Below are 9,575 nucleotides of genomic sequence, written 5' to 3' on the forward strand. Positions count from 1 at the left end.
TTCACTTTGTTCCCCAGACCTCAGGGACACAAAGGCTTTAAAAATTCCAGAATGAGGGAAGCTCAAAAAGTATGTTCTTTTTTTTTTTTTTTTTTTTTATGAATCATAGCAATGGCTTACCTGTTTCCATTGTGCTCAGATTTCTACCAGTAATTAGGCTGAGGCAGTACTGGCACAGTCAACAAGTCAATCAGGGACATCCGTTTAAAAACCACTCGTGTCCTGCATCTTACTTTACAAGATGATAGTGCCACCTGGCTAATTTCTGCCATATTTTATTAAACTTCCTGAAGGGATGACATGGTGGACTGCACAAGAAGAGCAGGATTTGGGGAGTTTGAAACTTTCAACGAATGCTTTTGGACACTTTGGCTTCTGAAGATGTAAAGAGAAAAAGACACATGGCAAATACTACTACGAATGATAAGTTCAAATTAGACCGTCTGAAATCAGGCTAATGAATGGTAGTACTGCCTAAGGAAACCCTGGCGTATTGATAACACTTTCTAGTATGAGAAAATAAAGCATCCTGCAAATCATCAGAAGGAATGTAGGTACAGTTATTCCCATAGGAGGGGTGGGTCTGTTTCTGCAAGATTTCTTCTTGAAAGAAGTTGACAGGAGAGGGCTGACTCCTTACAGTTTTCCATGAAGTTATTTCTAGAACTTCACATAGGCTCCCAGGGCTGGTGCCTGAAGGCTGCTCTTTGTGATCGCAAGACCATCACTTCCCAACATCATGACAGAAACAAACAGCCTGGTCTGCCTCCCCACATGACGAGGGACCCGCGGCTGTCAACAGACTGGCATTATGTGCTCCCCAAGAACGTGACAATGCCATTTGGTCCTGTGACAAGGCAAATTTCGGCAGCTCATCTGGAAAGAGCTTAGCAGTCACTGGGCTGCAGCACCCTTCATCAAGTTAATGACATTTCAATCGGCACGTTTTCTCCAGTTGCGGTACTTTGCCATCTGAGCACGAGTCTCTAATTACGCCCAAGCAACAAGTTTCCCATCAATCCCACCATTTATACACTCACCGTACACCATCGCTCCTCCAGTTTCATGCAAGAAGCGGAATCGATGATTTTTAAATAACCAGATTGTCAGAATGGTAAGGATGAGCAAAAAATTAAAGACAAGCAGCTCGACCGCTCCCTGATGTTGAAACTGATACTTATCCTTCTCAGACAGAAACCTGGGCTGCCCCTCCATCCTCCAGTCCTGTTGGGATAAAAACCTGGATCGGGCTAGTTTATCAAGATCTGCCTAAGACAGCCTGGCTGCCTGAGAACTGCAGAATAAACACTGCCACTTCACTTGCGACTTTACAAGCATTCTGCCCTGGCTTAATATTCAGATGGCTTCTAGTTACAACTTCCTGTTTCTCTCTTAAAGCAGCCTCGTCTCTTTTCAAACTCCAGAGCGTGGTTTCATCATGACTCCTACTGTCTTTAAATGATTCATTCCATGGAAAAGGTCTTTCAGAGTGGGCAATCTGCAAGCAGCAATTCTGAGTTGCTTGAGTCACCGTCTTCTGGTTTCAAACAAGTTTGCTTAAGCTGAGAATCTGGCGAATTGTTGATTAATAATAAAAAAGTTCACCTTACATCAGCAACCATTTCCAGGTTCAGAGAGGCAATTAGGGGCTCTTAACCTCACCCACGTGAGAGGTCTTTCCTCTGCCCTCAGAACCTGCCAATGTGGTGAGGGTGGGCAGCTGAGAGATGACCTTTTACAGAACTTTTTTTAAAGTTGAGAAGCATGAATTTAGTACACAATGCTTTGGTGTCCTATACTTGGTAGTCACAGCAGCATTTAAACTCCAAATCAATTGTTTTAGCAAGAAAAATGAAAGCACAGTCAAAAATAAAATTCTTTCCTGGTCTCTAACTGTGCTGCTGTTTGACCATGTTTAATCAAAAAAAAAAAAAAGAGAGAGAGAGAGAGAGAGAGAGAGAGAGAGAGAGAGAGAGAGAGAAAGAAAAAGAGAGAGGAAAAAGCAAAACTGTATCATTCATGGATGGGTTTCTCCTTCAATGTTAGGTCCTTCAATGTTAGGTGTCTGGCCCTCACCTCCAGGACCCCCAGAAATCTCTGGCTGATGACAACCTCCTCTGTCCTCGCTCCCAGAAAAACGCTCCTGCCCCAGCGTTGAAGGTTCCAGAATCGCAAGAGCCTTCATGGTGATGTTTCTTCAGACCATGCTCCATTTGGCAGGCTGGTTCTGGTTGATTTGATATTTTCATGCTTTTTGAAATGCAGCAATTCAAGACAATAATACCCAACATGATCTCTACTGCACTTTTAGCAAATGTGATGACCTGCTTACCTTTAAAATGGATTATGTAATGCAATTAGGTGTATCCTGGGGATAAGTGTGGTTTTTCATCATTTCACCACATCGTGGTAACATAGGAGTATCAATCATCAGGATTTGCATTTTGATACAATTAGCATTTGGTTTATACAATGTGATTCATCGAGTAGGCAGAGCCCAAATACACCCAGAACAGATCACTGTCACCAAGAGGTAGAGGACAAACACGTAACAGCGCTGGAGCTGACTACCTCCTAATGAACAGTTCTGCCCTCAGAAAGTTTATCAACCACTTAGCACAAAACTCTGCTGCTTCAGCTTCTTAGCCTTATGCAATGTGGAGGCTGATTTCCTCTTTGGGTTGAGCTCTGCAGGGGGTATTTATGAGCACCACAGATGTGCTCCTGACACACTACCCTTTTTGGCAGGCACTTCTGCGATGACTAATATTCAAACTGTTTTGAAACCTTTCAGCTAATTCTTGCAAGCGTCTCATGGAGCTTGCTAGCAGGTTCCACCTTTATAATTTTGCAACCTCACAGGTTGAGTCTTGAATTGCTACAAGATCTACAAGATAACGCACATGCAAAACCTGGGAACTTCCTGTCCTTTTGTTTATTTCTTTCCTTGTTTGTGTAATCATTAAATTATTTTGATTCTCTTTCATTGCAATTTTGCAAAAAAAAAAATCTGAGTAAAATAAACTTTCCCGTTTCAGTCTCCTACCCCCTACAGAGACTCTGCAAGAGGATTAAAATATCCCCCTGGAATATTTTGATTGGTTTATACAGCATTTTTAAAAGTTTGATGTCAACATATTGAAATTAGTGTATTTCACATAAAAATCTCTCATATGACTTCTCGTGAAAGAACCTGTAAGAAGGGACATTCTGGGCCCTCCTCATGTGGCCACCCTGGTTAGGTAGGGACGAGTGGTCATCTGCTCCATGAACAACCAGCTCCCTCCAGTACGTGCATCCCTCTTTACTCACTCTTGGTCTCTGTGTGGCCCCTGCATATATTTGAATGTGTGGCCTCTGTTTTTTTTTTCCCCAGGAAAGGGATCCATTCACTATTCTATTTACCAATTCTGATCCTGCTTAACACTGGGGTAGAAAGCTGAGAAGGGAATGCTCAGGAAAGTTCTTTCTTTCTTCCCTCCCTCCCTCCCTCCCTCCCTCCTTCCCTCCTTTCTTTCCTTTCTTTCTTTCTTTCTTTCTTTCTTTCTTTCTTTCTTTCTTTCTTTCTTTCTTTCTTTCTTTCTTTCTTTCTTTCTTTCTTTCTTTCTTTCTTTCTTTCTTTCTCTTTCTCTTTCCCCCTTTGGTGCTGGGGATTGAACCCAGGGCCTTGTGCTTCACATGCAAGCACTCTGTGAACTGAGCTATATCCCCAGCCCAGGAAAGTTCTCTTATTTTTTCACTCAGAAAAATAATTGGGCTCCTCCCATGTTGTACTTTCTTCTCAGAATGTTGTTTTTATTCTGTTGACCAATAACAGTAAGACAATGAAATAGAAATGCTTCACAGTGGAGCATTTACTGAGAACCAGAAAATATGCTGGGGGAGTAAATTTAGTCTAATTTAATATTTAAAAACCCTCCCACAGATGAGAATTTTAAGGTTCAGATAAGGTTAATAGCATATCCAAGGTTGCACAGCCAGTAGAAATTACAATTATGTGTGAGGTTTAATGGCCTTAAGATGGCATTTCAGCGAGGGTGATGAACACATTCTGGCTTCTCAAGGACTTTTCTGCTTTTAGCACTGAAAGTTCTATATTCCAGGAATCCCTTCAGTCCCAGGGAAACAGGGGGACAACTTATCACCTTAATCCTCCAAATTCCTAAATCCTATACTGTCCATAATAATTCTTCTTTATGAGATTCCCAGAGAGATATTCACACAAGGAAGAATATCAAATAAAAATTAAGGCCCTGTATGTTTTGGGAGACTTTGTCTAGCCTGAGATAACTGCATTTATGTGGGTTTGTCTCTGGGTCTTCTATTCTGTACCATTGGTCTACGTATCTGTTTTGGTGCCAACACCATGCCATTTTTGTTACTATGGCCATGTAGTATAATTTAAGGTTTGGTGTTGTGATACCTCCTGTTTGACTCTTCCCACTAAGGATTGCTTTAGCTATTCTGGGTCTCTTATTTTTCCAAGTGAATTTTATGTTTGCTTTTTCTAGTTTTGTGAAGAATGTCATTGGGATTTTAATAGGAATTACATTAAAACTGTATAACACTTTTGGTAGTATGGCCATTTTAACAATGTAAACTGCCTATCCAAGAACACGGGAGATCTTTCCATCTTCTAAGGTCTTCGTCAATTTCTTTCTTTAGTGTTCTGAAGTTTTCATTGTAGAGGTCTTTCACTTCTTTGTTAGATTGATTCCCACTGGAGAAAGGATAGGCTCTTCAACAAATGATGCTAGGAAAACTGGAAATCCATATGTAGCAAGACGAAATTAACCGTCTATCTCTCACCCTGCACAAAACTCAAAGTGAATCAAAGACTTAGGCTCTAGAACAGAGACCCTGCGCCTAATAGAAGAAAAAGTAGGCCCAAATCTTCATCATCATGTCAGCTTAGGAAATGACTTCCTTAACAAGACTCCTAAAGTGCAAGAAGTAAAATAAAAAATCAATAAATGGGATGGATTCAAACTAAAAAGCTTCTTCACAGTGAAGGGAACAATCAAGAGGGAACCTATAAAATGGGAGAAAATCTTTAACACACTCACTTCAGATAGAGCATCAATCTCCAGGACATATAAAGAGCTCAAAAAACTTAACACCAAAAAACCAAATAACCCAATCAGTAAATGGGCAAAGGAACTGGACAGACACTTCACAGAAGGAGAAATACAATCAATTAACAAATATATGAAAAAATACTCAACATCTCTAGCAATTAGAGAAATGCAAATCAAAACTATACTGAGATTCCATCTCACTCCAGTCAGAATGGCAATTATGAAGAATACAAGTAACAATTCATGTTGGAGAGGATGTGGGGAAAATGCACACTCATACATTGCTGGTGGGACTGCAAATTGGTGCGACCGCTAAGGAAAGCAATATGGAGAGAAGCCAATCCCAAAGTACCAAAGGCCGAATGTTTTCCCTGATAAGTGGATGATGATATATAATGGGGGTGGGGGGAGTGAGAGACAAATGGAGGAACTTTAGATTATAGATTTTAGAGGGAAATGAGAGGGGGGATATGAAAAATGGTGGAATGAGACAGATATCATTACCCTAGGTACATGTATGATTACACAAATGGTATGAATCTACATTGTGTACAACCACAGAAACCAAATAATGTACCCCATTTGTGTACAGTGAATCAAAATGCAGTCTGTAAAAAATAAAAAAAATAATAAATAATTTAAAAAAGAAAAGAAAACTTGGAATGAAACCACCATTTGACCCAATCATCCCACTCCTCACTTTATACCCAAAGGACTTAAAATCAGCATACTACAGTGATGCAGCCACATCAATGTTTATAGCAGCTCAATTCACAATAGTTAAACTGTGGTATCAACATAGATGCTCTTCAACAAATGAATGGATAAAGAAAATGTGGTATATATACACAATGGAATATTATTCAGCCTTAAAGAAGAATGAAATTATGGCATTTGCTGGTAAGTGGATGGAACTTAGGGAATGTTATGCTAAGTGAAATAAGCCAGTCCCAAAGACCCAAAGGTCAAATGCTTTCTCTGATATGCAAATGCTAGTTCACAATAAGGGGGGGGGCATGGAGAATAGTGGTATTTTGGTCTAAACAGAGGGGAGTGAAGGGAGGGGAGGGGGCAAGAGGACAGGAAGGATAGTAGAATGAATCAGACATTATTACCCTATGTGTGTATATGATTATATGATCTGGGTAACTCTACAGCATGTACAACCAGAAAAGGGATAAGTCATACTCCACTTCGTGATATGTCAAAGATCCATTCTATAGACAGGTATAACTAATTAGAACAAATTTTAAAAAGTATTTTTAAAAAATTAAGGCACCATAACCCTTACTGCAGGTTCTCTCATGAAACTGAGATGGAACCCAAAAGCTGGGCACAAGCTCATCTTAAACTCCCAATCGCAACACTCCCTGCCCACTGAATGGGCGGTTCTTGCTGCCAGATGCAGCATGCAGGTGAGGGGCGGCAAGATAAAGAACAGGAAGGCCCAGCCTGCAGCCATCAGCACGCCCTGCCTCAGTAGGACCCTCAGCCCCAGAGACACACAGAACAGAAGAGAGGAGCCTTCCAGGTGCCGGTACCTGGGGGAGCAGAGCATCCCGCCCACCAGGGAAAGTGGCCCAATCAGCGTTGCAGAATCTAACCAATCACGGAAAGGGCCTTGTTTCTAGAAGAGGGCAGTGGATCGTGAGGTTGGGGTAGAGAAGAAAAGTGTCCATCTCATTGGGCAGAGGTGCTGATTTTTCCTCTCCTGCTCCCCAGAACTAACTTTGCCAGGTCGCAGCAAATCTGGCATTGTCCCTGTGATCTCGCCATGCCAGTCCTATGCCATGGAAGGGGGCGATGGTCTTACAGCTAAGGTCTTAGACATGAGGAAGGTCCCTGAGGGACGCTGTTGGTTGCTGGCTCAGCCCCTTCTTGCCCTGTTTCTTGCAATTTCCCCTTCTATCCTTAGACCTTTATCCATAGCACCACACCCCTTTCATTTGGAGAGGGCTTTTTTTTTTTTTCAATAGCAATAATAAACCTCAGCCCATCAGTTCACTCTTTTGTCTTGTACATCTTAAAGGGTCAGGTGGGGGGAAAAATCTATCCATTATTTCTTAACTTCGTTTGAACTCTGCTGGCTCTGCCAAAGCAGAGGTCAGTGCAGGTCTGCCACAGCGCCTGGAGTTTGCCCCTCTCCCAGGATGGAGGCTTTGGGGACAGAATGGAATAGGAACGAGGGACAGGGAGACAATGGAGAGACGCTAAGATGCAACTTCTTTTAGCTCCAAATCCCTGAATTCCAAGACTTGAGAAAATGCATTCCTTGGATCTCCCATTAAGAGTCTGCGTGATAAATTCACATATTTCTTAGTACAAAACTTCTATTCTGTCTCCCAAACTAGTAACTCCAACTCCTTAGCTAAAAGAGGCTTTGTCCCATCACCTCTCTGTGTTGTTATATTTTTGTATGAAATAATGATGAGGCATGCCAGAGTCCTCACCTCTCCCTCAAGCTCCCCATTTCTCTCCAAAGGAGAGAAGGCAGAGCTCCGGACAAGGACGAGCTGAAATCGTTTCTGAAGTGAAGTGTGGAAATCCCAACCAGATTCTGACAGTCACCTTTTCGTCCCTTCCAAACCAATTCAAACCCCAGCCTTTGAGACAGCTGCTGCTGGGCAATATATCAAGGCAGGTCCCCTGGTTACGGAGCTGGGGCCTTCTGGGAAACTGAGGCACCGCCAAAACCACTCCTTCAAACCCCAAATCTCGTGACCAAGTCAGAAAGAGTTCAGACATGTCACTCAGAGTAACAGGAATGAGTTTATGGGAGGGCTAAGGAAAAGGGAAAGGGGACACTCTCAAGGGAGAGAGTGGGCCCTCTCGGAGAGGAGGCGGACCATGTGCCTCTCCTGCACTCCAGTTTTATTGGGGTCCCAGAGAAGTTTCCAGAGGGTCCCTCCCACGTCCACCTCTTGACTTTTGACTGACAGCAGGGTGACATCAGACATTCAAGTTCCTCTGTGGTGGCAATGCTAGGTCACCTTGGCCCATGCTGACCAGTTCTAATTGGATTCTTGACCCTACGTTCTTACAGATTTTATGGTCAGGAGGAACTGTCCTTATCTCTCAGAGTTTCAGGATCTGGTCACAAAAGTCTCCTTAGGGCTACTTGGGTTCCTCTTATCAACATTATTATGGGCTGCATTTCTCCTGCAATGAACAGGTAGTTTGCTGAGGAATGTGACATACCCTGTTCATGAGGCCAGTAGGGCTTCTTGGAAAAGAAAGTATGGGGGGGAGGGGGGCCCAATTAATAGAATTATTCTCTTAACCTCAGTTCCCACCATTCTCATCTCTGTGTCCCCTGACACCCTCAAAAGCAGTCCCTAGAGGACTTGGTGCAGATATTTAATTTACAGACAATCCCAAAAATCACAAGCAAGGACATCTGCAAAAAGACTAGGAAATGCCACTTTTCAGAAACAACATTTTAATTTTCATTATAGGCTAATCCATTCCTCATTTCATCCACATCTTTTTTGGAATCTGTGCACCTTAAAAAACTCAATTTATAAATATGCTCAGAACATCCCTTAAGTAACACCTAGAATGAATTTTATGTATGCAGAAGGCAACTGAATTATATAATAAATTCTGCGACAGACAATATGGTTCTCTTAGATAAGAACGCAAATCATGTCTCGTGGCCAGCAAAGTTAACAAAGTCCCCAGGTCACCTGTGGACAGGAAATCCATTTTGCTGTGAAATGCCATTTTCTGATGTCCGTATCACATCTAAAGTGTAAGCTTTAAATTAAAAGTCTAAGAGTACACTGGAACTCTCTGAAGATGGTGTGACTTGGCATTTGCACGTACAAACACTTAAGTACACAGTGTGCCCCTACCCAGGGTTTTCTAAATAATCTTAAATCAACAACAGGGGTTACCTGTTAATTCGAATCCAGAACAACGGGTTTTAAAGGGATGCTGTGGGACAATGTGATTTTCTTTCTGTGGACTTGCTCTGCATTATTGTGGGGAAAATAGACAACGATTTCTCAAAGCAAGATAGAGTTTATAATGACAGTGTTCTCCTTACGTCACATGTAGATTCAAGAATTTCCCTTCGTTACCTAGGCTAAATACGGGTATGCAAATAACACCAACGATGTCACCCAGTCAGGAGATCCAAGTGTCCGCCTAAACTTATTGCTGTGCCAGGTCTGTGTGGGAAAGGCGGCTTCTCAGAATAAATCAGGGCCCAAATATCTCAATGGACAGAGAAGGCCGTGCTGTGGCAGGGTTGTAGGGCCCTCTGGATTCCCAGATCCCTCAACAAAATCACTGAAAAGATGGGTATCTATGAATGCTTGCTTACCCTTTGGATGTTTGCTCGAAGGATAATCTGCAGTTTTTCCTCAGTAAAATTGGACTTCAAAATGAAGGGTAATTGCTTATTACCATAAGTAATAATTTTTAAATGTTAAATGATCCTTTTTAAAGAACAAAAATGTCTTCCAAACTGTACTTTGATCTTACTTCAACCTC

The 9,575-nt window shown here is 42.0% G+C and overlaps 1 protein-coding gene across 3 annotated transcripts in view; it reads right to left on the reverse strand.

Annotated features, from left to right (window-relative positions):
• SLC9A9 (solute carrier family 9 member A9) overlaps positions 1–1,355 on the reverse strand; it is a 531,610-nt gene extending 530,255 nt beyond the window's left edge. For all 3 annotated transcript variants that reach the window (XM_079101085.1, XM_079101084.1, XM_079101086.1), the window contains exon 1: positions 1,041–1,355. In XM_079101085.1, coding sequence (XP_078957211.1) covers positions 1,041–1,215 — 175 coding nt within the window. In that variant the 5' untranslated portion in view covers positions 1,216–1,355. The remainder of the gene's footprint in view (positions 1–1,040) is intronic.
• Between the last annotated feature and the right edge of the window lie 8,220 nt (positions 1,356–9,575).

Source organism: Sciurus vulgaris (genome assembly GCF_902686455.1).
Source record: "Sciurus vulgaris genome assembly, chromosome: 10".
NCBI classification, from domain to species: domain Eukaryota; kingdom Metazoa; phylum Chordata; class Mammalia; order Rodentia; family Sciuridae; genus Sciurus; species Sciurus vulgaris.